This window comes from Juglans microcarpa x Juglans regia, chromosome 1D, assembly GCF_004785595.1.
Source record: "Juglans microcarpa x Juglans regia isolate MS1-56 chromosome 1D, Jm3101_v1.0, whole genome shotgun sequence".
In the NCBI taxonomy this organism is placed as follows: domain Eukaryota; kingdom Viridiplantae; phylum Streptophyta; class Magnoliopsida; order Fagales; family Juglandaceae; genus Juglans; species Juglans microcarpa x Juglans regia.
The window spans coordinates 12,058,783-12,085,516 of record NC_054594.1 but is presented as its reverse complement, the minus strand read 5'-3'; the positions used below and the strand labels follow the sequence as shown (position 1 = coordinate 12,085,516).

Sequence of the window (26,734 nt, the reverse complement as noted above, 5' to 3'; positions counted from 1 at the left end):
ATTCCATATTCCATACCCGAGAGGGAAGCCAAGGCCAGCGAAACTCTATAAATAAATAATTTATAATTATATATTTATTTATTTTTATATATAATATAAATAAATTAAATATATGAAGAAGAAAAATCAAATACTAGCTAGCTGACTCTGGCTGGAAAGTTGCTCGAAATGGCGGAGAAATAAATAAAAGGCGATTTTCTTAATATAAACATCCCAAAAGTTAAAACCAAAAACTCTCCTCTTCCAGTCGGCTTCCTCCCCCTCACTCCCTCTTTCCCTAGCTAGGACCCTCTGCCTACACAGCTCTCTCTCTCTCTCTCTCTCTCTTACCTTGTACACTTGCCGGCAAGTTGCCGTCTTTCGGCAAATACATATATATATATATATATATATACACACACACGTCTCCATACATTTGAACTATTATTTCCCATCTTCTTCAGTACTTCTTTTACACAAATCTTCAAACCCAAGTTTCTCTCCTCCTGTCGCTCTCCCACAAGCATGGTTTCTCCTCCCATAAAAGTTCTCTTTTCGTCCAAACTTGTTCTTTAGGAACAACCAAAGAGAAAAGCGTGTCTGAATTTCTGCCTGATCAGTACAGGCCAGACACGATGATTCTTCGAAACCTGGTTCTTCTTGGGATTACGATTGTTTGTTTTCTCGTGGTGATTCGGGTGCTTCTGTTCAAGACAGGATTGATTTACATCGTGAAGAAATGGTGGAGATGGATCGAAGATTGCTTTCATGTGCACCAGTTCCTCAAAGTACCCGAATTTAATGAAGGCATGCAGGAGAATCAGCTTTATCGGAAGGTTTCCCTTTACCTTAACTCCTTGTCTACCCTCGACGACTCCGATTTCACCAATCTGGTCACCGGCAAGAAGCCAAACGACATCGTTCTCTGTCTCGACCCCAACCAGACCGTCGACGACAACTTTCTCGGCGCGATAGTAACCTGGAGTAACGGCGACAAGGTCGAGAGAAAGGATTGCAGAAGCTTCGTGTTGAAGGTCAGAAAAGCGGACAAGCGCAGAATCGTCCGGCCGTATCTCCAGCACATCCACACGGTGGCTGATGAAATCGAGCAGAGGAAGCAGCGAGACTTGAAGCTCTACATGAATGTTAAACGATACAACGACGATGGCGTCGGCATCGATCATCATCCCCGCGGTGGTGGTAACGTACGGTGGAGATCCGTTCCCTTCACGCACCCTTCGACTTTCGATACCATCGCCATGGAAGAAGATCTCAAAAACAAGGTAAAGTCCGACCTCGAATACTTCCTCAAAGCCAAACAGTACTATCACCGACTAGGCCGTGTTTGGAAACGAAGTTTTCTATTATATGGGCCATCGGGAACTGGGAAATCGAGCTTCGTGGCCGCCATGGCGAATTTCATATCCTACGATGTCTACGTTATCGATCTCTCGAAGGTTTTGAATGACTCGGATCTGAATTTGCTTCTTTTACAAACGAAGAGCAAGTCCATCATTGTAATGGAAGAACTCGATCGGTTTCTGAAGGAGAAATCAACTGGTGGGAGTTTGTCCGGCGTATTGAACTTCATGGACGGGATATTAAACTCGTGCTGCGCCGAAGAGAGAGTGATGGTTTTCACGATGAACAGCAAGGAACATGTTGACCCAGCTCTGCTTAGACCCGGTCGTATCGATGTTCATATCCATTTTCCTCTCTGTGATTTTCTGGCCTTCAAAACCTTGGCGAATAGCTACTTGGGTCTCAAGGATCACAAGCTCTTCCCTCAGGTGGAGGAGATTTTCCAAAGCGGGGCGAGCTTGAGCCCGGCCGAGATCAGCGAGCTGATGATTGCCAACCGGAATTCTCCGAGCCGGGCTATAAAATCGGTCATCACGGCGCTGCAAACCGACGGCGACGGGAGGGGGGTCGGGAACGTCGGGGCGAGGACGTCCGTGGACGAAGCCGGAGTGTCGTTTCGCAGTAACGAAGCCGGTCATACCGTTCGGGAGTTCCGGAAATTCTACGGTTTCTTGAGGATGAAAAGCAACAAAGTCTCACATTCTCAATTGCTCGATGACGACTCGGCACACAAGGTGGACGGCGACACGACCGCATCCGAAACTCCGAAACGTTTCGGGTAAAAATATCGATCTACCCTACGTTTTTTGGACATGTCGAATCTCCTTCCACTGGGTTCACGACATGTAGCATTAAGTTAGATAGACATAATATTCTAGGGATATCATTACTTTGGAAGCCATGAAAAAACACAAACACAAAAAGCAAAAGGCTTTAAAGCCAAAACCACTATTTTTTATATTTATTGGTTGGATGTTTTGTTTGATATAAAATCCCAATTGATATATGATTCTGTAATGTTTATATATATATATATATGTATATATATATATTAAAGGGTTGATGGGGGAGTAAGTTTGCTTTTGGAATGTCTTGATCAGTTTGTAAATAGTGACAACATAGGCTTCGTTATAGATAGGATACAGCAGAAAGACAACACCTGCTTCCTTCCTTGATGTACAGAGTGAGTTTGATTATATTTGTTTTGTTTTGTTTTTCTTTGTTGTGAAAGGCATTGTGGGAATAAAATCATGTGACCAATTCCAATGAATTTATTAGGTCATATGAGTGATGAATCAGCTTCCTGGTAACTTTTTTTTTTTTTTTTTGAACTTTTTTTTTTTCGGAGAGGGGTACGAATCCAAGACCTCTATTTTGGAGGCTTGGATGTTATGCCATCAGGCCATATGCCTTTGGCCTTCCTTGTATTTATATTTGAGTTTTAAAGCATCATCTAAAGACTTTGTGGAGTATTTTCTGTACAAGAAGAATGTTCACTCGAGGAACTGATTTTCCAGTGTATACATGTGGATATTGCTGAAATGATGCAAGTAATTAAGAGATCATCTTTTCTTTCCTTTTTTTTTCCTCCTTAGATAACGAATTTTGCTTGTTTTTCCTTTTATATATCCGGGATCCAAAGGGTTTCCTTGAGATGCTCTCGAAGGAATCCCCAAATCATCATGTCTACAGAGACTATCGAGGTAATGCCAAGCACAAGTTTTGTGAACTCCTATATTAAAGTTAGGATCACCAAAAATAATTTTTTACATTTTTTTTTTATGATGGGATTCCCTCTTTTATAAGAATAATGTTATTTTGAGTATATGAAACTTATTACAGTCAGATAACTCTCTTGACCTTGACTTGATAGGCTGACACCACTCCATATGATTTATTAAAAAAATTTTAAAACAAAAAAACAAAATGAATAGAGAAAATATTTTTTACATCCTTTTGATTTGAATTAATTTTTTGGTTTCAATAAATCACGTGGCATTACGCAATGGTGTCACATTAGGAGGACCATCTAAATGATAAGTTTCAAATGCCTCAATTGCAGTACTCTTCTTATTAACGATCTTTGCAAAATTTGTAGACTTTGAAACTTGTCCAAATTGTTTCCACTCAAGGTTAGGTTGGATTGAGAAATACTCTCAGTCCAATCCCATTTCATCATTTTCATAAATTTCTACATAAAATATAATAAAAAAATCAAAATTTTCAAATCTCAAAATAATAATATTATTAAAAAATAATATTTTATTTAACTTTTTACTCTCATCTCAACTTATTTCATTATCTAAACCAAACCTAAATACTTTGTATAAGTTAACATGTTGTATAATTTTTTGAACTTAAATACTTTTTTTATATTTAGAAAAAAAAAATCTGTTATTCTTTTTCACTAAACGGTGCTATTCCCCTTCCTGTTCAGAAAAAGGTATCTGTTTTCTTGCGCTCATCATTGGTGATGATGTAATTTGTCCCCATTTGGTAAAGTCAATTTGTCCTAAGGCACTGAGTCAGCCGAAAATTGTTCATTTTCTTCCTCTATTTAACTATTTATATCAATCCTGGTTTGAGGTTTTATGCCTCAATACAATCAAGTTCTTTTCTTTAAAACAAAAAAAAAAATCTGTTTATATCAACCATTGACATCCATCCACTGTTTGCTTTGTTTTGCTCTTATAAGCATGACAGTTGGTCGACTTCTGCAACTGAAGAGATCAACATACCTACATAGGCTTTTTATTGTATTGCAGTAACGTAACTGTTAAAGGGTTGCAACTGCGCGTCGTGACGAAAATATCATTATTTTTTTTTTAAATTTAAAATCTGCCTCAATTTATCTAAATTCATTTCATTTCATTTCATTATTATAATTTTTTTAAATTTTAACACAAAATATAATAAATAATTTAAATTTTTTAATCTAAAAAAACTCTCATATTCCGATACAAAATATAATAAACAATTTAACTTTTATTCTACTGTTTACAAACCATCTCAACTCATCTCTGAATCCAATTTTTACCTCTAATTACATGGAATGGTGCTAGTCAGCCACATGAGTTTGCTACCTCAATCTTATACTGATGCAATTCTTTTTTTTCTTTCAAATATTTAAAAATAGTTAATTTCTTAACTATTAAGAAAAAAAAATTTAAAATATGGTAACTTTGAAGGACAAACTCAGGAAACCAAATATCATTTTCCTTATACGTGTCAGTATAACATATTTTAAGTAATTTTATATATTTATAACTTAAAATAGACAAATCACTTAAAATATATGGTGTGACGTCAAAATGTATATTGGAATAATAAAATCGAAGATGGAAAACCAACCGATAAAGAAAAAATGCAATCATGTCACACCCAACTGGTTGTGTTATACATATCTAAATTTGGACTAAAACCAGAGTGCCTAGCTGGAATGGGCATATATATAAATATATATATATATATATATATATATATTTATATTCTGCCACCCTATACTTGTGATCCTCCACCGTCGCTGATTGAGTTGTTCCATAAATAAAACCATTTCAAACCTTTCAATTCCCAGTTTTCTCATATTCTCAAATAATAATAATAATAATAATAATAATAATAATAATAATAATAATAATATGCAGAATCTGTTTAAAAATTATTGAGTTAGTTGTGGAATCATAGAAATAGTTAAATTTATAAAATGAAAAAAAAAATATGGAATAAATTAGCAGCTTAGACTTTGAACCATAAATAGAATCTTTAACAAATAACAATATTAACACGTTGGCGCACACTTGATAAATCTTGCAAATTTCTGTGTTACCGATGAGAAATCTCCCAAATTCTCTAATGAAGATAATACTTAAAAATCTGTATATGGTATGCCAATGTATAAGGGTGATAATATGTGACATGATCTGTGAATTCAAAACGAATATAATACGAAATAAATGAGTTTGGATTGGATATAAATGGGCTCGGGTAAAAACAAGTTGACCTATTAATACACGATTAATGAACGGATCAACTCGTTTAATTCGAAATCAACCCGCAATAACCCGTTTACATTTTATTTTAAAATTATAATTTTATTTTTGTTGAGTTGTAATATTGATATTTCTCAGTATGCTTATTTTTTATTGTTGGAATTTTAATTCTGAACCTATACTCGTATTTATTATTATTCAATTTATAATATTAATTTTATTATGAGTTAAAATATGAAAAATATTGATATTTTCGGTTAATTGACCTATAAGGCTATACTCGTATTTTACTATGTTTTTTGAGATATTGTGGCTACTAATGAATAAAAATTTAATTTTAATGTGAAATTATATTAATCAAGTCAAATGTATTATATAAGTTAGTTACATGAAACATATTAAAATGAATTATGTCATGTTGATTTATTTCTAATTAATTACTATATGGGTAAAATGTGTCACGTGAAGATTTGAATATCTAATTTGTTTAACATAACGGACCGTGTTCCAATTGATCCATATAGTTAAATATCTATATATCTATCATTTAACACGATACGAACAAATCGTCACCTTCTACCAATGTACTTGGACCAAACTAAAAAGTCACGAGTTAAGAAGTCAAAGAGACGTGTGTTACGAACACTAAAAGATGCTTTTAACTTTAAATGAAATTTATTAATTAGATATATTACCTTTCCCTCAAAACTTTAATTTAATGGTGAATATATGAATATAATTGAATCATATAATGGGGAGAGAATGATGTTCCATGGAGAATAAAGTGGTTGTTGAGAGGTTGAGGTGAAAATAGTGTTAAAAAGCAGACTAACCGAGTTAATACAGACAAGAAGCAACTGATTGCACCAATAATGCGCATACTATTCTCAATTCAAAGCCATGTCGTCATTGAGTTTTGGTGATTCCTTATGTTTGTGGAAACACGTGGTTGTTAATCATCTCAAACCGCGTACCTATGTATGCTTGTTATCAAGTGTCAAATTGAAAATTTTGGACCCAATTCCACTCATATTAAATATTATGGATCATATGAGTACTATAAGAAATACGAATATTTATAACGAATTTTTTTACGATTAGAATGATTATTTACGAAGAAAACACTTATTTTAGTAGAAAATAATAATTTTTGTAAGAAATAATTGATCACAAATAAATAATTTTTTTATAGTAAAATCTCGAATGAAAGAAATAAAAAAGAATTACTTTTCAATTTTGTTATTATGAATCATACTTGAAATTATTTAAAAAGTAGGAGTTTAGAGATGACACATTGCCTCGAAAAAAATTAGAGGATTTTCTTCTTATAAAAACGTAATTTTGTTATTTTCAATCACATTTATTGTGAGATACATTTTTATTGATTATTATTCAATGTTGAATAAATAAATATATTTAAAAATAGCAATATAACATTATTTTTAAAGAATTAAAGAACAAGACTTTTTCCTTAAAAGAACGTTAAGAAGTTGGTACCATGCACAAAGCACGAGCACATGACGACGCATGAATCATCGACGATTGTTTCACAAAGATGCGTGCATTGCGGCCAGATGCTGATCAGTTCTGACAGTCAGACTGTTTTGTTTTGTCCGGAGATGTAGCAACAAGAGAACCCGTTACGACATGGTGAAAGTTCCATTTTTTATTTTTACTTTCTCAGTCACATGTCAAAAAGGAACATGTCATTGACGTTGTTACTTCTCAAAAGACGAAACCATTCATTACAAAATGGCTAATATTTTGGTGGTTGTCGGAAGAAAGAAAAATATCCTTTTTCCCCCCCCACTTTTTTATATTCTCTAGTTAGTGATAAGTAATACATATGCAACTCTCTCTTTGGCTTCTTAGTTGTCACCAAATCACACCTAATTCATCATTACGTTTGGTTTGATTTTGAACGATGTAAGTTGGGTACTTGCCCAACAAACTTCTACTTCACAAAGATGACAAAACAAATACACCAAAATATTCACAACTAATGATAGATAGAGATATTTTTTTTTCGCTATAAAAAAATTACTTATTAGTGATCAGTTATTTCTAATAAAAATGATTATTTCATGTCAAAATAAGTCTATTTTTATTATAGATAGTCGTTATCGTCATAAATAATTTATCACAAATATTTATTTTTCTTACAGTGTATTTTCTTTTTTCTCGAAGATTTTAGAATTGTTTGAAGGTGATGCATGCTCGAAGATTTTCCGTCCTACCTACACCAAGCTAAAATGGCTTTTCCTATTTTTTTTAGTGCACCTAATTCATCATGTATAGATAGATTATATATATTGTTAGAGATAATATCAATATCTATGACAAAACTTGATTTGATTATTAGTTTTGTCTTATATACATACTTGATTTTTAATTATCATGAGACTTTTATTATAAGAATCTATACTTTGTATTCATTTTACTAATAAATAATAAAAAATAAGTTCAAATAAAATAAAAAAACTGATTTTAATATTGTACTAATTAGATGTTCTTTGAGAAGTTAGTTTATATTTTCGATTTTTGTCATGAATCTAGAATTTGTAGAATTTATAATTATTTGATATAAAATTGTATTAATCAAGTCAAATCAATAATCTGGATATGCTTAAATCTAATATAAATCGAAACGACAAATTTTAATCTATTCAACATAATTAATTTATTAAAAGCGTTATATCAGTGAAACGATATGACACTTTTATTATATGAAGTGGTTTGACATGTTTAATTAAGATTGCATTTGGATGTTCAACTGAGTTGAGTTGAGATGATAAAATATTGTTAGAATATTATTTTTTAATATTATTATTATTTTAAGATTTGAAAAAATTAAATTATTTATTATATTTTGTATTGAAATTTAAAAAAGTTGTAATAATGAGTTGAGATGAATTGAGGTGAGTTGAGTAACCAAACGAAGCTAAATAAATCGAGTTAGGGTTGAGCCATATGGGCTGATACCATAACTTGACACAACGTAAACTTGATTTGTGAAGTCAAATTGCTACATGTAATTGTTGAAACTACATCTATTCTAATTTAGATTATAGTTTTTTTTTTTTTTTTTTAATGTGTTTTGTGTAATTTTCTTTCATAAGAAAAGAAAATATGAGCATGAATGGATAAAGGCTGAACTTTGTTAGTTAGTGTGGATACATGAGTTCCCAATACCTAGACCTTGTATTTAAGTTACTCCTCCATCTGAAACCAAAAACACAGCGTTATGTTGAAATGATGGATCTCTTTTACCTCATGTTTGGCCTATTAATGTTAGATCTATGCAACTATTTGGAAGACATTCTGTGTGATGTCTGCCCTAGGGCTGTGTTTAATGCTTCTTCTACGCTCTTATTCGTCGTTGATGACAGCTTCTTACATGCGATGCCTGGTTCTTTCCATTTTATCTTCGTTAAGGCCTAGTTTGGGAATACAAGTATTCTTAATTATTTTTAGATATTTCCTTTACAAATATCATTTAACATAAAACATTTTTCAATTTTAAATTTTTAACTTTTTAATCTAATCAATACCTAATTATTACAAGTTTTCTAAACTCTCAAACAAAACATAAAAAACAATATAAATTTTTTAAATTTCAATAAAAATAATATTTAGGTAATTTTTTAATATTTTTATTCAACTTTTTCTCTCATTTCCCAAAACTCAATAAAACATTTAAACTCAAACTATTTCATTATTATTCACAAATTATTTTACTACTATTTACATATATTTTGAGATATTAATTTTATAATATTTTTATTTAACTTTTTGTCAATCATTTCCATGTTAATACCTCACCTGCTTTTACTCACAACCTATCTCATAGGTTGTTTGTTTGTCTCTCCACCAATTCTTTGTTATGTCGCTATGAATAATGAGTTCGCTCACCGTCAAGGCAAGTTTAGGATTCTCACCTGCCAATTAGGTTCTTCTTGGGTAGGGCCGCTGGACTCTTATGGGCCTTGGCAGCCCATATTTCCAGCACTCAAATCCTCAATGATGACGGGAGAATATAAATGAGACGCAAGTCTCCAATTGAGTGAAAATTATTAACCCAGGCTGACCAACAGTGCTGCTTTAAATTCTGGGCTGAGCCATAACATCAAAGCCCATGTACATGCCAACGCTTGCTTGATCAGCTTTCCCTCGAAATGATTTCCAGGTCTAAAAAGAGAGTAGCAACTTCAGTGAAAAGTTGATATTAAATTCTGTGGGTTTTTTAAATGACTCAATTACACTAAATTATTTTCAATAATATATTTGAAAATATAAAAACAAATTTTGAAAATGGTCAGACCATCTCTTGAGGGTGGACAGCCAGCTCCAAATTTCTTTGTTCTTTTTTTAATAATTCGATTCATTGTAAGTATACTTTTTATTTTTCCACAAAGAACTGATGTGTCAATTTTCTATTAATGGATGTAAATGACCTTAAAAACATCATGCCTTGATTGAAGTTAAATTCAATGAGTGGGAGACAATGAATTTATGTTACTAATAATTACCTACTAGAAGTGCTATAGGATTTTATAAAAATAAACCCACAAGCTGATGTGATTTCATGTGATCTGTTAGATTTACTTTATAATAAAAGTAAATTTACAGTCTGATATATCACGTCAAGCCGCAACAATTTATGAGTTTATTTTTATAAAATTGTGTGGCTAAAGTATTTTCATTAATATCATATTGGTTCATAATCCAATTTGTATTTTGAATGATCTCAGATTTTTTTCCCCACAAATATTTAAAAGGAAGAGGTCTAATTTGCCTTTCCTAGTACATTAATAGTATAATCGTCCAAAAGATACCCACAAAAGACATCATAATCAAACCCAATGATGCCCTAATTTTCTTCTTATTATATGAACACCTAACAAGAGCACGCAGATAATTTCTTCATCTCACTAATTTCTAATTCAGAACCCGAAATGACATCAATCTTGGATCCTTTAAGCCCAATGGCATCACCACCACCACCACCGTTGGATCTTCCATTGCCATTTTCCAAAGTCTTTTTAGAAACCACACCATAGATTTCTTCTAGCAGTCTAAAAAATGCAGTGTCCACGTTGTCACCACTTAGGGCTGACGTCTCAGAGAAAAAGAGGCCTTGGTTTTCTGCAAATTCAATAGCATCTTCAGTGGGCACAGCCCTCAGGTCCACGAGATCGGCTTTGTTGCCAATGAGAGTGATGACGATGGAGTTGTCTGCATGGGCCCTGAGTTCCTCCACCCACCTCGCAACGTGATCAAAGCTGGGTCTCTTTGTTATGTCGTATACCAGCATTGCCCCTAGTGCACCCCTGTAGTATGCACTTGTCACGGCTCTGTACCTAGGTATTTTGGTGAATTGCACACAATAGTAGATTTTTAGTTTTACTTGTGAAATTATTCATGGGCATTTTTCATTCATAGACATAGATGGGTAACTTCCTATATTTACTACTTCAATGGACATCCACTTAACCGTGCCACGTCAAAAAAGTGTTATGGCCATAAAAAAATTTTATAAAAGTAAAATTACAAACTGATACGACTTTATATGATAATATGTTAAATCTACTTTGTAATAAAAAAAAATTACGATATAATGTATCACATCAATTCACATTAATTTACATAATTATTTTTATAAGATCTCTTTGGGGTTAAAATATTTTTAGTATAAATGAATATCGAGTGAAGGCAGGGTGACTTTAACTAGGTTTGGATAATGAGTAGAGATGAAATAAATTAAGAAAAAAATTAAAAATAAAATAAAATATTGTTAGAATATTATTTTTTAATATAATTATTATTTTGAGATTTAAAAAAGTTGAATTGTTTATTATATTTTATATAAAAATTTATAAAAATTATAATAATAAGATAAGATGAAATGAGATGATTTTTCAATCCAAATTGAACGATTTATTGATGACGATGGGGGCGGGCCCGAGAGGCCCCGCTTCTTTGTCTCTATCCCCTTCTCATCAAATGTGCCCTCTTGCCAGTCTGCCTAAGTGCCAATTCATATTGTCCTAGCACAGCTATTTTAATGCCTTGTACCTAACATTTACATGGGATTAATTTTAGCATCCGTGTAAACTCCACGAGTCCATGTGCAGCACATGTAATGTTGCAGACATTCTGTTTTCCTTTGGTTGGGAAGTGAATATCTACCCAAGTGCAGGAGATGGCTAGTGGCTTTCTCCAGTAAAGGATTGCTTCGCATCAAATGCTTGAAAACTTCTTTTATAATATGATGGCAGATGAATCTTCACACACGTAGTACTACAGCCAAGTCTACTTGATTCTACCTACTGGCTATAAATACTGACTGATTTAAATATCACCCTATCTAATTCTACAAGTGCCTAATAATTTTCCAGTTATTGCAGGGCATAATCATTCTCCGATTAGCATAATGTTGTTAGATCCAATATTCATGGAATGTTAAGAATTCAGACAATGAGATATGATCACGAAACAAATCATTTGCTAAGAATGTCAAAAGATAGAGAGAGAGAAAGAGAGAGTGAGAGAAGCAAACCTTTCTTGACCAGCAGTATCCCAGATCTGGGCCTTGATAACTTTGCCCTTAATGGTGACAGTCCTGGTCTGGAACTCAACCCCAATGGTGGATTTGGAGTCAAAGCAGAACTCGTTCTTAGTAAACCTGGAAAGTAGCTGACTCTTACCCACAGCCGAGTCTCCAATCACCACCACCTTGAATACATAATCAATTTTGTCATACGCGTTCCCTTGGTAACTCTCAGTGCCAACCCCATTCATCTCTTGATTCATTTTCCCCACCCAGAACACCAAGAGCTGGAGCTGTATGACACTTTTTGATCTCAGACCGAGTCTTTTTCAGTCTTGGGAGGTAAGTAGGAGAGAGAGAGAGAGAGAGAGAGAGCCGGACAAGACTAGGTAATTCTCAAGTAGAAGGGTGGATAGGGGAAGTTAAGTATGAAGTACGGTCTTGTCCTTATCTACCCTCTCAATGCTTTATCTCAGTGGACGTACCATGCATTAGTTATATTTTTATGCAAAATGATTGAGCATGATTTGGGGGCAAAACACTGCCTGCCAAAAGCTGTTGACGGATTAGGAATTCTGGGGGGTTTTGCCACTTTGATTAAAGTGCAAGTTATGTAATCTTGGCAGGAACCGCAATCCACGGGATTATCCACACGATTAGTGGCCCAGATGCTCCCTCTTTTATGATTGTTCGAGACGTGTTACCAAGTTGATTTCATCGTCAAAAGCCAAGGAGGTAGGCCCTTAAACATCGTATTTCTGCATTCTTAAAAGCAGAGCTTTTGAACATCAATTGTAATGTATACTTACATCCCATTTTTTGAAGATTTTATTCACTAATTTGCCAATTATCTTTTATGATAATGTTGATCATCATTATTTTTAATAAAATGCTTTATACCATCTGTTATTGTTGAATTTGACAGATCAAAATCTCAAATGGCATCTAATGAAGGTTGGGTCCAAATCTCTTATTTTAGGTTGCGTTTAAATATTGAATTAAGTTGAGTTAAATTGAATTCATTATAAATAGTTATAAATTGAGATAGTAGAATGAGTTTTATAGAATTAAACAACCAAACGGTCCAGTGAGTGAGATTGCTGAGGATTTGGATTGGAATGAGTATCCCCACCATTCCCTGGCCCACAATACTAAACACAGAGACAGGAAACTTCTTAAAGCTGTCTTACGTGAGTCACCTGTACAAAGTAGAGCTCCTAAATTTTGATCTGTCCACCGACAAAATTTAGTAGAATGACAATCATACGAGTCATAAAACAGTGGCCCACATCTTTAAGAGTGGAATGTTAAGTTAACTGAGGGAGAGCTCACAACTAATGCTTATAATTATGGATATTGTTTTCTGGCAAACAATACATTTGGTATGCCAAATTGTGGCAACTACACAGTTAAGATCAACGGCTGAGAGAGGAGAGATGGTGTTGCCTGGTTGCATGCTCGTATATTTAACCATAACTAGGCTTTTTATCCTATCTTTGGTTAGGTCAACAGTCCATATGATTGGAGGTGAGAAATATTGTTTAGGAATAGATACTTTTCCTCACATAATGAGTGTGATACTTTGTGTGCATGTTCTAACTACCGTCTAGTGCCTGTAATTGACAAAGCATGCCAGATATAAAAGAAATGCCAAACTTCTTCATATGTAGTGCACTGGGGAGAGATATGAGAATGTTTGGGTAACGAGATAAGATGAAAATTTTGTCAATCATGGTGAAATAGTTTGTAAATAGTAATTAAATTGTTTGAGTTAAAAATATTTTATTGGGTTTTGAAAAATGAGAGGAAAAACTAAAAAAGTTGGATACAAATTATGTTATAAAGTTAAAATATTATTTTTATTTTAAAATTTGAAAAAGTTTTATTATTTTTGTATTTTGTTTGGACGTTTAAAAAAATTGTAATGATTAAATGAAAAAGTTAAAAATTTTAAATTAAAAAGTATTTTATATGTGAGTAAAATTTGAGAATGAAATTATGAAAAGTTTAAAATGAGATATCTCATCTACGTGTCTAAATGATTCCTAAGTTTCAAAAATAGGGCGAACAATCCAACAGCTCTAGCTATGAGAATATATTCGTAAAATAAAAGGGGAAATGGTCAAGAAAGATAAATTAAAGTTACATAGGGAGCTAGTGAAATACTTGTAAGCTATTCTAGACTTTTGTCCGCAAAAAAGCATCTTAAACTTGACAAGTAAAACCTCACTTCCATGACAACGAAATGAATTGAAATACATTTTCTTTTGTTTTTTTTTTTCTCCCAGCCGTTTCTCTCCATCGCTACTCTCAGAAAGTATTTTTGTTCATCAGGGGGAGGAGGGTTGATACTTCGATGATTTGCTACTTTCTAGCGACCTAGGGCCGACACGCGCCCCTTCTTCAGCTTCTCCATGTGCCGATCGACAACTTGGTTGAAGAAATCTGCCCATCCGTGCAGCGCGTTCGCCTTACGCGCTGCTTATGCTGTGTGTGATCCTCACGCTCCGCCGCGCCTCGGAGAACACTCTGCCACCACGTGCGGCAATTTCAAGATTTATGGCTTCGGATCATCCAAATCCGACTGTTCTTTTCACTCAACTGTGGTGCGTGGTCTGCACGCGTTGCCACCACCAGTAACACCCCCTCGCCGGCGATTCAACACAGTTTTTAGTTGCTACACTATGTTCCTGCTTTCTCTAACTAAGGATCAAGTGAAAGTGGATGTGATAGTTCCTTCCAGCCAGTCTAGACCAACACGTTGCAGCACACCCCTTTGTACTGCAGCTTCTAGCTGCAGTTTTATAGTCTGTTCATCAGATTATTTAAAAACCGTCACCAAGCGGTCTCCCTTTGTGGGAATTGGGTGGGAGGCAATTTTTTGGCTCGGATCACCCTTTTTTTTTTTTGTTTTTTTTTGTTGTTTTTTTTTTTTTTTACTTTTGTGTTGTAATGTGTATTGGTTTTGGGAAGACTGTAGGGGACTCCCACCCCGCCAAACTTATATCTTGTATCTGTTAGTTTATCTATAAATACTTTACTTGTTGAGAAAAAAAAAGAATTGAAACACATTATTGAAATAAATTTATAAAAAAAAAAAAAAAAGAAGACATGGCAAACGAACTTCAAGAATGAATTAGCTAATAGCCTTTAATCTTGACGGTTATAAACAAAATGAATTTTTCTATACAAGTAGAGAGTAAATAAAAGCCAAAACTCTTTTTATCACTATAAGAGAAAAGGGTATTTGTTGTGAGCAAAATCGCCACGAATAGAGAAAGATTTTGTCTTGTTTGGATACAGAAATATTCTTAACCTATCTCATCTTATCATTACAATTTTTTCGAATTCTCATACAAAATATAATAAATAATTCAACTTTTTCAAATCTCAAAATAATAATAATATTAAACAATAATATTCTAACAATATTTTATTCAATTCATCTAAAATATCTCACCTCATCTCATCTCACTATCCAAACGAGCCCGTAAAAGAGATAGAGAGGCGGGTGGGCGAAATGACACTTGCCTAAACCTAAAATGCCAAGACTAGGCAACAGGCTGACAATAGATAAGTCCAGCTTAATTGGCTTTAGATAAAAAGAAATTAAAAATTACTAAGCATTAGTGAAAAGTGGAGAGACTTTACCCCGTTTGGATTTAAAATTGATCTCAACTCATTTTATTTAATCTAATTATTATAATTTTCTAAATTTTCATACAAAATATAATAAAAAATTTAATTTTTTCAAATCTCAAAATAATAATAATATTAGAAAATAATATTGTTACAATATTCTATTCAGCTTTCAACTTTTATATTAATTTATCTCATCTCATCTCAATTCACTATCCAAACGCACCTAAAAGGTGAGGTGTGAAGTGGGCGAGTAAAGGTAAGAAAAGAAAAAAAAAGAAAAAGAAAAAGAAAAAGAAAAAGTGTATGTGATCATCTATGAGAGATGCACTTTGTCCATGAGAACAAGCGAAATTGTGTGTTTTTGTGTCACTCTTTTCCCATTTACTTACGAAAAACTCTAAATTCAGTCAATTTGGCGCACTCCTTGCGCAATAATTGACATAGTATGGCAGATGTTTAATAAAATGGTGCGTCTTGACATCAGGAGAAGGGCTGGGTTGCGGAATGGGCAGGGAACAAAATGCTGACAGGAATGAGCTCTTTCGGCTTTTCTTTAATGTTCATCGCCTTTAAATGTAAGGTAGACCATCCAAAATTGACAGCATCGCGGAGGGAGTTGTATACGATCATGTCTTCAGAATTGTTAAAATGAAATGGCAATTCTCCTCACTGTTCCGTAAGGAAAGGGAAGATATCGCCATATTCGGAGCTTAGGTGGCAAAGATAAGGAAAACCAAAGTCACCCAAGATAGCAGCTTTGTTCATGTTTGTGCACTCTGAAAAGCTCAACGATGGTCAGAGACTCGTAAGACAGTGTGGGCGCACGGATAGCAACACACGATTCGTTGGGTTGTCATGTAGCTTCTTGTTGTATTGTTGGTCATAGGACCTTTTAGGTAAAAAAGTCCTCCATCGTTCCGGCCCAAAAAGTTAGGAAAAGTCTTATTGCAGACATTTTTGCGCACCGAAATGCACCGACCAACTGACATGTAATTTTCTTTTAATGAAACGGTTCCTTTTTGTTTCACTTTCAGAAAATGAAAGTCCTTGGACCACCTCCAGCGACATATATTTTCTCTGAAACGACAGACGTAGTGAACTTATTTGGAAAATTAGAGTTCTTTCGGTAAATGGAATGGTGGCCTAATTTGCCCTCGATTGTTGTTCTAATTCTTCTAGGTACAGGTGGTTCTATGCACCAACCACGTAACAAGTGGTTAGGTGGACTGTTTTGTCAGATGTCATTAAAAAAAATAATAATAAAAAAATAGAGAAACATATAGAATAGAAAGAAGAAGACGACTTTGGCTTCATCTTCCTTCCTCAACGCAACGCGGGCCAACCAATCTTTAGATCCCTTCATCTTCCCCCAAATCCCACTCCAAATCTATTCTTCTAACCTTTGGCCGAGACTCCATGGAGAACTATTGTTCATTATCAAATCAAACAGTGAGTGAGAGAATGGCCGAAGAACTAATAGATTTGAACTGGATACTCATAGGCCTGACAATTTGAAAGCTACACATTACGGGTTAATATCTCATATGGGAAAAAAAAAGTGTTAAGCACCTCTGATGTTTTGAGTAAGAAAACAATTACACACAATCCTATTTATACGGGGATTTTAATGGTAAATTGTGCATTTATAATTACTTTCTCATTTATAGCAGACTTCTGCTCTTTGTAACCATGTCTTATATTTCTTTTCGATGGTAAAACACATAGTACATATAAATTGATGAAAAGGAAGGAATAACTAGGGGAAGAGGCTGGCAACAAAGGTGGGGATCTCGTCCATGTACTTGTCAGGCTTCCCAGAGTGCAAGATCCTCGTATACCCACCCACCTCAGAGTTGGGATTATCCTTAAATTTCTTGAACCAGGAGTACATGACCCTGCACTGTCAAGTGTTGTAGACGGAGTCCAAGGCCGTGACCACCGTGTGGAACAGACGATTGAGACTTTTTGAACCAGCCTCACCTCTTGATTTGTCCACAAATATCTTGATGATGGGGTCGACGGATATTCTCGGTGAAGAGGAGCGAAATAGCCTAGGGACTTCGAGCTTGAAAGGTTGATGCGTGAAACCGCCTTCAAGTTCAAGTATAGTTTTCCCATAGAATTTCATCTCCTGCCTCTTTAACACGCACCGTTTCGTTAATCCAGCTGCATTCCATGTCATCTTTCGTGCGTGGTTGGTGCGCAAAACCACCTTCAACTAGAGTTTTCCAAAAGGTTAACCCTGAAGTGTTGAAACACGAAAAATAATAATAACTAGGTACGAACAAAAATATTCTACGCTTTTTTTAGTGCAAGAGATTGTTTCTGGGTTCTTTTTGAAATTGCAGGATTTTAAGGGCCATTGCCGGAGGCTAGGGGTGTAACCGGTCCGGTTCGGTCCAGTTTTAGACAAAATTTAGGAACGAACCGATATGTATCAGTTTTGCATTTTTCAAAACCGATTACGCACCGGTTACCCTCTTAAACCGGTACCTCCACTTTTACCCCTTTTCTGGTCCAGTCAGGTTTTCCTATTTTTTTAAAATGTAAGTTATAAATTTATGTTATAACTTTCAAATTATAATTTATAAATTATAACTTGCATATTTAAGATTAACATTTTATGTTATAATTTGTAAATTATAATATGAATACTCTATGATCAAACAATACTAATATATATATGATCAAACAATACCAATATATACAATGTTTGCTACACAGTGCACTGATATATGATATATAATATATACTTTATTATATATAAAAATCTCATATATAATTATATATTATATATAATATTTTAAAAATTATATATATATAATATTTTTTATAATATATAAAGTTAATTTCTAATATTTTTTCCAACCGATCTTGTCCGATCCGGTCTAGTCCAGGAAACTACGGAATTGAAACCGGACCGGGTTCTGCTGGTTTTCATAATATAGGAACTGGTCCTAGGCCGGACCGGTTCAAAACTGGACCAATGAGTCCAGTCCGATTTTTCGATTTAAATTTACACCCTTACTGGAGGCTAGTTAGATACCCCTAATGTTTATTTGGGCGGAAGTTTGGTTTTTTTTTTTTAGCCATCTTCAGAAAGGCCGGAAAAGGGTGATATTTTCCCGATATTTTCTTCAGACTTCATATCAAATATTGGTGTCATTGAAAATAGAAGAAAATGAGAGTTTCTGAAACTTTCTATAATGTTTACCATATCTCCTACACTACCAAGCAATTATAGTGTACACCATTTGTAGCGGGATTTGAAGAAACAAGAGAGACATAAGAGATCCACAAAATAGGGTGCGAAGATAGGTGATGAAAATGGGGAAACGAAGAACAGGAAGATAAATTTGGGCTGAATTGGAGATTCAATCGTTTCTCTTTCTTTTTTTTTTTCTTTTTTTTTTTAATATAAAACAATTGTCATATCAATGGTGTCTGTGAATTCGTCCACAAATTCGTTTGTACCAGAAGAACTGGTTTACTTACTGCTATGAGTATTTACTGCTGAGTATTCATTTCGTTTTTCAATTTTATAAACCTTTTAGTTGTGATTAGGTGAATATTAGAGAAGCTATTACTAACTTATATTGAGCTTGAGAGACAACCATACTCTTGGCAACTCTTCCACCCTCACTCTTTGGATCTCTGCTTTATTTGAAGAGGGAGGTATAATAGACCCAGCAACTCAATACATGAAGCTCTCTAATATTTAATTTTACACCTCTTCTATATGCAATCGGCATGAGTAACTGTTGGGGAATCGGCTGCCATGGTATTATGCCATGTCAGCCGATATATTATTAAAAAAAAAAACAAATATGATTCTCTCTTCCCACAAGACCCACGACCATTGAAGTTATTGTCCCTCTCTCTTCCCAAATATGATTCCATTCTCTCGTGCTCTTCAAGCTTCTCTTCCCATTCCTCTTTATTCTTCCTCCTCCACTCTCTTCCAGTCTTTCCCATTTTTTCTTCCCAAATCTGTTTCCATTCTCTCATGCGTAGTGATAGAGGCTAAGCAATCTTTCCATTCCTCTTTCGTTGTCTCACCGAGAGAGAGTGTAACTTGTGACGAAGATCGACGGATCTGGATGGTGAGACGACGACATCGGCTAGCTGGGCGTCTGGGCACTGAGAGAGATGAGTGATGAGAGAGAGAGAGAAATAATGTGTGTGTGTGTGTGTGTGTGTGTGAGAGAGAGAGAGAGAGAGAGAGAGAGAGAGAGAGAGAGGACATGGCGTGAGGGAGAGAAATGGAGAAGATGACAGTGGCTTATCGTGAGGAGGATGACGGACCTAAGGTGGCAACGGTCGGCGATTTCTGTGGGGTTTTCAACGTGGTTGGGCTCTCGGTGATAGTGGTTTGCAGTGGCTCAAAATTGGAGAGCCTAGTGCTCTTTTTTTGGTGCAAAATTAGGGGCCTCTTGGACGTCCATTGTTGGCTTGGGGGACGGTGGTATAGGGTGGGGATTGTGGAGGATCTTGAAGTTGCACGATGGAGGATACTGTGATGTGGTGGTTGAAGCCGTTGGACATGCGTGGACGAGTGACTGGTTCACGGGAACCGTGGAAGGAGGAGGTATGCTTTGAGGTGGCTTACGGTGGTGAGAGGGTGGTTTGCGGCTTGGCAGTTAAGCCTTTTTGTGGAGGAAGAGGCTACATTCCTCCTTCGTTTGTGTCGCTGATTTTGCCTAAGAGTTGCTTTGACTCTATTTCGGGTTTGATCTCGATTCCACAGATTTAAGAAAGACTGCTCTATGAGTTGGGGAAGACGAAGGGGTCTCTGTGATTTGGGGGGATACAAATGAATTTGTCTTATTTTTAGTTTTGGGTAGGAGAAAAATAAAAACGGTGCGTTTTTATTTTTTCCACGTAGGTTGCGGTTACGCCGCGATTCCCCATGAGTTGTATCGAGTATTTTTCTTAATTTTAAGCTCTTTTTATCATTTAAATGTTGACTTTTTACTTCCTTGCAGAAGGTCATGACAAGCATTACTGATACAGCAGCTCTTGATTGGTTGGTATAATTTTTCTACTATTAATTTAGTTTTTGAATTTCTATCTATATATGCCACAGATATTAAATGCTTGTGTTGAACTGATTTGGAACGTGCAAAAGGAGGTCGTGAGTAGTATAACTCGCATATATAATATGTTAAATTGAACATAACATGTTTAGGAGCTCTTGGAGACAGATTTGCACATATTTATTGACTTGGTTCAAACTTACATGATTGGACTTGGCCTTGGTGTAGCCAAACTTGCATGTACATATTTACTTACTTTATGTCCATTTTTTTTTTCTTTTAATTCTTTTACTGAAACTTGACATAGTTACTGACTTGGATTTTATTCTTTGCTTGCTCAATCAACAGAAACTTGAGATATTTCTTCAAGGACAAATTCGGTTTTAATAGGGAGATGAGAATTTTTTATTTTAGATAAAAGTTTAAAATATTATTTTTTTAATATTATTATTATTTTGAGATTTGTTTTAAGTTAAATTGTTTATTATATTTTATGTAAAAATTTAAAAAAATTATAATAATAAAATAAGAATTTGTGTCTCATCTTACTTAAAAAATCTCTACAAAAATATTATTTTTCCTTGAAAAGCTTTTAGGTAAAAGAGCTTAATGGGCAGCTGATATATTAATATGGAAAAATTTTATTCATTATTTTCACACACTATACTATTTTTTATTTTTTTTTTTATTAAATATGTGGTATATAGATGATGAGAAAAATAATTCAATAAATTTAAAAAGAATAAAATAAATAAAAAATTTTAAAAATTTTAAAAAATTAAAAAAAAATATATATATATATATAGTGTCTGCTGTGCAAAACTGCATCTACACATCTCTATGCGGTTATGGCTGTAGCGGCAATGGGTGAAGACTGAAGAGTCCTTGGAACTCTTGACGCTTGCGAGTGAGACGGGCTTTGCGTAAAAAATGTTTCTACTGTCTACTTGTACAGAAGAATATGAACACTGCATTTGAAATTTGAATAGAGCAGCGGCGGTACGCTGTCTACTCTACTCGAGATCGAGACTCGAAATTCGTCTTTGTCCGAAAGCCACCATGTTGCGTCTAAGCCAGTCTCACCACCGCCTTCTCTCGGCCCGCGACACTGTCTCGCGTTTCCGTCAATTCTCCACCGTCGATCCCGACCAGACCCTCCTCCAATCCTACACCGTCACACCCCCGATCAAACCCTGGCCCCAGCGGCTCTACCCCAAGCGCCTCGTCGCCATGGTTACCCGGCAGCAAAATCTCGACCTTGCTCTCCAGATCTTCCACCATGCCTCCAAATTCCACCCCGGTTTTTCCCAAAATTACGACACTTATCATGCCATTATCAGACGCCTCTCCCGCGCCCGCGAATTCGCACCCGTCGAGTCATTGCTCTCGGAGCTGCGTCATTCTCAAATCAAATGCGGTGAAAACCTTTTCATCGACGTGATTCGAAGTTACGGCCTCGCGGGTCGACCTGATTCCGCGTTAAAAACCTTCCTGCGCATCGAAACTTTTGGTGTCCAGCGGTCGGTGAGGTCGTTGAACACACTGTTAAACGCTTTGGTTCAGAACAAGAGGTACACTTTAGTGCATGTATTGTTCAAGAACAGTAAAGCGAGATTTGGCGTCGTGCCCAATGTTTTCACGTGTAACATTTTGCTCAAAGCCATGTGTAAGAAGAATGATGTGGAGGGTGCAGTCAGGGTTCTCGATGAAATGCCTGCTATGGGAATGGTACCTAATTTGGTTTCTTACACTACGATTTTAGGTGGGTATGTTGCGCGGGGCGATATGGTTAGTGCGAGGAAGGTTTTTGGTGAGGTTTTGGATAGAGGGTGGGTACCTGATGCGACAACATATACTGTTCTGATGGATGGGTTGTGTAAGCTAGGGAGGTTAGTTGATGCAATTAAGGTGATGGATGAGATGGAGGAGAATGGGGTTGAGGCAAATGAGGTTACTTATGGGGTCATGATCGAGGCTTATTGTAAGGAGAAGAGGTCGGGTGAAGCACACAACTTGCTTGATGATATGCTTGAGAAGAAGTATATACCGAGCTCAGCGCTCTGTTGCAGGGTGATTGATGTGTTGTGTGCAGAAGGGAAGGTTGGGGATGCGTGTGAGTTGTGGAAGAGGCTTTTGAAGAAGAATGTTACTCCAGATAATGCTATATCGAGTACACTTATACATTGGCTTTGTAAGCAAGGAAAGATATGGGAAGCTAGGAAGTTATTTGATGAGTTTGAGAAGGGTTCTATGCCAAGTGTTTTGACTTATAATATGCTTATTGGCGGGATGTGTGAGAGGGGGGAGTTGTGTGAGGCAGCGAGGTTGTGGGATGACATGGTGGAAAAGGGATGTACTCCTAATGCCTTTACGTATAACATGTTGATTAAGGGGTTTTGTAAGGTTAGAAATGCAAAGGAGGGGATTAGAATTCTGGAGGAGATGCTGGAGAAGGAATGTCTGCCGGACAAGTTGACGTACTCTATATTGATTCGGGGGCTTTATGACTTGGGATTGGAAGAAGAAGTCATAAAGATTTTTTCAATGGCCTTGTCGAATGGAGTAGTTGATGATGATTCTTGGGGTCTTTTCTTTATAGAGATGGTTGATGATCTTGATAGTGGGATTTGTGATCTTAACAGAATATTAATGGAGAATGCTTCTTAAAAAGTTTATTGAATAAACAGTCAAGCTCAAAGACATGAGGGTTCTCAAAACCTTGGGAGTAGGGGGATGAGCTCAGCGTATGAAGGCATCTGAGGCTTTTGCACCAACGTGGTGAAGAGCTCTTATCTGGCTCTAAGACTGTCCAATAGACTATCGCACAGTACCGTAAAATGGTGGAGATGACCGAATAATGGAGTAGTTATCTCCTTACATAGGTAGGTAAGATGTTGGGTTTGAACTCGCTCTCTTGGGAGTCCTAAGCATATGGTTCTTTGATAGCCTCCTTTGACAGAGTACCGATTATCCACCCACAACAGTCAATCCCACGTACTCCATTGGATGAATGCTTCACTGAGTTCCCTTTCGACAATAGAGGCTGTCGCATCAGATGATTGCTTGTATTGTGGTGGCGGTAAACTCTCACTTGTGAGGTGTCCAACAAGGTCTTGGCTCTCAAGAAAAAAAGGGTCTTGGCTCTCAGTAAGGCCAAAATTTGTTCCCTGCACAGTAGTTGTCTTGTTTGAAGCATAGAGTGACAAAATTACCTACATTCTAGGGTAAAGAGGCCATAGGAGGAAGACTCTATTTAAGATTTGATTTTGGGAATTCTTCACACAATCCGAGAATGCTTTGAGTCTTGAGAACCTTATTGATTTATATAATGCAATTACGAAGTAAACAGTGTAGTACAAACTATACTGACCACTTTTGGAAGGATCTATACAAATTGAAGGTAGCGTTTAATGTTTAATTTAATCTTGTGCATATCTTGCGCTAAGAATGATAGGATTTGCTGCCTTGATGTTTTATGTTGTCATATGAGATATATTGATAGAGCATAATTAATGAAAATGTATTTTTGTAGGGATTTGCTTTCTTGTAAATCTTTACTGTCCTTGATTATTGCTAATACCCTGCACATTTTCACTGCATAAGAATCATTATGTGGCTAGAAAGTCGGTGAAATTAATTAGCATTTACGTAATAGTCTTAGAGAGTTAGTGATATGCTTTACTTTCAGCGGTCGAAAACAGTCTGTGGAGATTGAAATTCATCCATCTTGACAAACTCTAGCAAGGAGGAATGGGATGGTGAATTTCAGCGTAGTCGTTTTTTGTTTTAATATTCTTCACTTGTGGACTAATTGCAGTTTTGTAGAAAAGCAATAAAATTATTTGTTGCAGTGATCAACCCCTGAAATTCTCAGGTACCTTCATTGAACGCAGTCACTAAGGTGGGGGGTTAGGAGTGTACAATAAAGCTGCTTGGCTGACCCGGCCGGACTCGAAAATAACCTACCCAATAAGAAACGGGTTGAAAGTCGAAAATTTTGGTAAACAATCCTACTGTGGGATCCTCAGTGACAGAACAAAGTTTTTAAAATCTCTAACACTATAATGCATATAGAGTTCTCAATACCTAAGATTCAAAAAGACGAGAGCATAGGTGGTGCAATCATATTTTCTCGATTGACATTAGAATTAATGTCTCAAAATATATTATGAGTATTAAAATTTAGAGATTTTAGTCCAATCTTGGTGTCAAACGGAGGTAATTAGATGTAACTCAAACAGTTCTCAAAATCACTATTAGAGTCGCCTAATGATTTCCACATATCAAGTTTAAGAGAATAATTATTGCTCCAGGATTGATAGCTGTAGAGAGAGGAGATTAAGATGCACACCAAGACACAAGCTAATAGAGAAAAAGTAGACATTTCAATTAAGGTAGGATTATCATTGGTAAGTAGTTCAACTACTATTTAACGATGCAAATAATAAAGTTCAAATAAAATAGATATACCCTCATCTCGAAATGTCCTTAAGGTACCATTTGACCTTTTTGCCTCCCATCTTTATGTTCAATGCGGGTATGCTGTCTCTTTGCTTGTCTCTGACTCTCTATTGCCTTGATTGATGACCAGTGCTAGAAATCGATAGTGTAGCAGAAATGTGATTTTAGATCACGTTTGGTTACACTAATGAGTTGAGATGAAAAATTTATGAATAGTAATGAAATAGTTTGAGTTAAGACTTTTTATGGAGTTTTGAAAAAGAGAAAAAGTTGAATAAAAAAATTATATAAAGTTAAAAGAGAATTAGAATATATATTTTTAATATTATTTTTATTTTAAAATTTGAAAAAGTTAAATTGATTTTTATGTTTTATTTGAAAGTTTGAAAAAGTTGTAATGATTAGATAAAAAAGTTAAAAATTAAAAATTAAAAATATTTGTATTTGAATGGTATTTAGATCTTAAGATGAGATGGTTTAAAAAATTTATGAAACCAAATCAAGCCTAAGGTTCTCAGTGTCACCTTGGCGCATCCCGCAAGTCTATTTTTAGGTTGGTCATAGAGAGCAGTATCGTAAATACAACCACAATCCTTTCCTTGGGATGAAGTTCCCACAACTCGAACTCATAACCTTTGATTTTAATTTTTGTTGATGGACTATGAGCGGTCAATTCACTTCAAATTGTTTAGTGTTTAGGAAGAGACTCTCAAAACTCTTTTATGCTAATTTCTAATCGAAGAGAGCTTCCCAAGAGAGCTCTCTCTCCTTTTACTCTCCAAAGACTTGCCCCTAGCAAAAACCCAACCCATAGGGGGGTGGAGCTTCGGCTCCTCCCTTTCTCCTCCCATCTAGTTAGACCAAAGATTGTGTAATCTTTTATTTTTCAATTTTTAGATGCTAGATTCCCAGGCAAAATGCCAAGCTGTTGTTTTCTAGAGCCCAACGACCACCACACGCCCCACCGCAGGATTCGTAGGCTGCCAATCTTTCGGACGGCCAAAGGCTTTCGTCGAACTGAGTAGTGCGTGAGTCACACATGCAAGTCAAAGCAACGCTTGCGATCCATATCATAGATAGAAGGCTGTCCACTCTTTCAAATTCAATCAAATATAAATGGAGACTAATTTGCATATTACTTCCGTTTTGTACGTGTTTTGCACCTGACGACACTTCCCGTCACCTACACCTAGAAATTTAAAGAAAGCCTGAAGGATATTAAATGTTTCTTATGTCTAAGTCAGATGATTGAAGTAATCAATGAAGGTTCTTCTAAATCCAATTTTTCGCATACCCTGGTTGAGAGCCACGCACCCTTTGTTATTTATAGAGTAGAAAAAAAGAAGCCTAAGCTTGCTAACTATTATTTATAATGGAAAAACTATATTAGTAACTATTGTTTATAGTGGAAAAACTATATTAATTTTTCTAATATTTTAAGTTAGTACGTAGGTCGATATGGGCTGGAGTTGCATTGTTAAGGAAGTTGATAAAGGGTAGCCAAATTATAAAGATGGCAGCATGCTACAATTTCATAGTGGAGGTATAGATCATATCCTTGTGAAATCACCACTTATCCCAAAAGTTTAACTTGATAGGAAAATGTAGATTTTATCATTTATTTTATATCTTAACATTTTTGCTCAGGTGTGGGCTAGACTCTCCCTTAATAGGTGGCCGAACACATGAAATATTTAATTAAATGGGGGTAGAGT

At 35.4% G+C, this 26,734-nt stretch overlaps 3 protein-coding genes across 5 annotated transcripts; 2 read left to right on the top strand and 1 right to left on the bottom strand.

Moving 5' to 3' along the window:
• The first annotated feature begins 244 nt into the window (after positions 1 to 244).
• LOC121234987 (AAA-ATPase At2g46620-like) lies at positions 245 to 2,537 on the top strand. Its single transcript, XM_041131165.1, has one exon. The coding sequence runs from the start codon at positions 615 to 617 to the stop codon at positions 2,121 to 2,123; it is 1,509 nt and encodes a 502-aa protein (XP_040987099.1). The 5' UTR covers positions 245 to 614; the 3' UTR covers positions 2,124 to 2,537.
• Positions 2,538 to 10,100: 7,563 nt separating this feature from the next.
• LOC121251692 (ras-related protein RABA3-like) lies at positions 10,101 to 19,743 on the bottom strand. Of its 3 annotated transcripts, XM_041151022.1 has the most exons (3): positions 19,728 to 19,743; positions 11,890 to 12,238; positions 10,101 to 10,690 (listed from the first exon to the last, which is right to left on the bottom strand). In XM_041151022.1, the coding sequence occupies exons 2-3, from the start codon at positions 12,141 to 12,143 to the stop codon at positions 10,228 to 10,230; spliced, it is 717 nt and encodes a 238-aa protein (XP_041006956.1). In that variant the 5' UTR covers positions 12,144 to 12,238; positions 19,728 to 19,743; the 3' UTR covers positions 10,101 to 10,227. The 3 variants fall into 3 exon arrangements, with proteins under 3 accessions (XP_041006956.1, XP_041006948.1, XP_041006964.1); XM_041151014.1 differs by lacking the exon at positions 19,728 to 19,743 and having other exon boundaries at positions 11,890 to 12,305; XM_041151030.1 differs by lacking the exon at positions 19,728 to 19,743 and having other exon boundaries at positions 10,101 to 10,684; positions 11,890 to 12,297.
• Positions 19,744 to 21,400: 1,657 nt separating this feature from the next.
• Positions 21,401 to 24,095, top strand: LOC121251684 (pentatricopeptide repeat-containing protein At5g16420, mitochondrial). The gene has a single exon (XM_041151005.1). The coding sequence runs from the start codon at positions 21,618 to 21,620 to the stop codon at positions 23,223 to 23,225; it is 1,608 nt and encodes a 535-aa protein (XP_041006939.1). The 5' UTR covers positions 21,401 to 21,617; the 3' UTR covers positions 23,226 to 24,095.
• Positions 24,096 to 26,734: the final 2,639 nt, after the last annotated feature.

Coding starts and splice junctions, on each gene's coding strand:
- LOC121234987 (XM_041131165.1), top strand. CDS start 615: ATGATTCTTCGAAACCTGGTTCTTCTTGGGATTACGATTGTTTGTTTT.
- LOC121251692 (XM_041151022.1), bottom strand. CDS start 12,143: ATGAATCAAGAGATGAATGGGGTTGGCACTGAGAGTTACCAAGGGAAC. Junction 10,691..11,889: donor GATACTGCTGGTCAAGAAAG/GTTTGCTTCTCT, acceptor CAAAATACCTAG/GTACAGAGCCGTGACAAGTG.
- LOC121251684 (XM_041151005.1), top strand. CDS start 21,618: ATGTTGCGTCTAAGCCAGTCTCACCACCGCCTTCTCTCGGCCCGCGAC.